Source organism: Octopus bimaculoides, chromosome 7 (assembly GCF_001194135.2).
Source record: "Octopus bimaculoides isolate UCB-OBI-ISO-001 chromosome 7, ASM119413v2, whole genome shotgun sequence".
Lineage (NCBI taxonomy): Eukaryota > Metazoa > Mollusca > Cephalopoda > Octopoda > Octopodidae > Octopus > Octopus bimaculoides.
In genome coordinates, this window is record NC_068987.1 from 68534385 (window position 1) to 68535474 (window position 1090).

The window sequence follows — 1090 nt, forward strand, 5'->3', positions numbered from 1 at the left end:
TTTTTTTTGTCTGTCACTTTTTTAAGCACGTTTAGTAACAGTGTAGAGATGCCATAGATAGATAGATAAATGGATTGCTGGCTGGCTGGCTGGATGGATGGATGGACGGACGGACGGTCGGACAGTGAGAGGGTGTCGTTTTCTATGTTAGTGATTATTGTATGCACAATATCGTTCATATCTATAAAATCGTTGGTTGGAGTGTTTAGAGTGCCAGGAGGTATTTAGAAGTCCGTTTCGTAGCCACGTTGTTTCATGTTCTTTTTGAACGACCCCCCCCCCCCCGAGCGAGTATTTTCTAGTGCAGCCACCCTGAAAACAACGGTGTTCTTGCTTATGTTGTGTTCTTTTGTACTGTGTTACTTATGTGCTAATTAAGCAAAAATCAATAAAATACATAACAGACTGAGATTGCTTTCAAGGCAATATGACCGACAAAGTCACTGAAAGCGGTGCTCCAGCACCTGAATCTAGTAGAGTGGATCAAGAATTATAAACTTAAAAATATATAGATTATAAGAGAGAGAGAGAGAGAGAGAGAGAGGGGGGAGGGGGAAGAAGGGAGAGTCAGAGTGAGTGAGTGAGTGAGTGAGTGAGTCAGCGGAACATTGAAAACAAAATTGAAAAAAGGTGGTCATTATAAAGGGAGAAGAAACAGGAACAGAGACACACTTAAAGAGTAAAGAGAGAAAAAAAATGAAAGTTGATAAATTAAAACCAGACAGACAGAAAAGACAGAGAGTAGGAGGTAGGTTGAGCGCGGCAATAACAATAGTAACTTACCGGCAACGGTTCTAGCCCCATTCTCATTCTTTTAGCATTGTTGCTCTCATTTTCACAAGCCGTTGCTAGGATACCTTCAGCGGCTGCAGACGTCAGATGTGGTGGAGTCGGGCGAAGCTGTCGAAGAATTAAAAAAAAAACAAAATAAATAAAGTAAATTCACCCATCAATTCATAAAGTTGCAGTGTTATAACTGGCACTGAGTAAATGTGCATGTCGTATCATATGTAAATTATAAGACGTACGGTGGCACATCGTAAACAACAACACTGGATTTTGACTGATGTAAATATAAATGTAAATAAAG

At 40.0% G+C, this 1090-nt stretch overlaps 1 protein-coding gene across 1 annotated transcript in view; it reads right to left on the reverse strand.

The window, feature by feature from the left end:
- The window catches only part of LOC106868222 (nucleolar protein 4-like), a 77957-nt gene that overhangs the window by 40340 nt on the left and 36527 nt on the right, over positions 1-1090 (reverse strand). The window contains exon 2 of the mRNA XM_014913387.2: positions 784-900. Within this exon, the coding sequence (XP_014768873.2) occupies positions 784-900 (117 nt within the window). The remainder of the gene's footprint in view (positions 1-783; positions 901-1090) is intronic.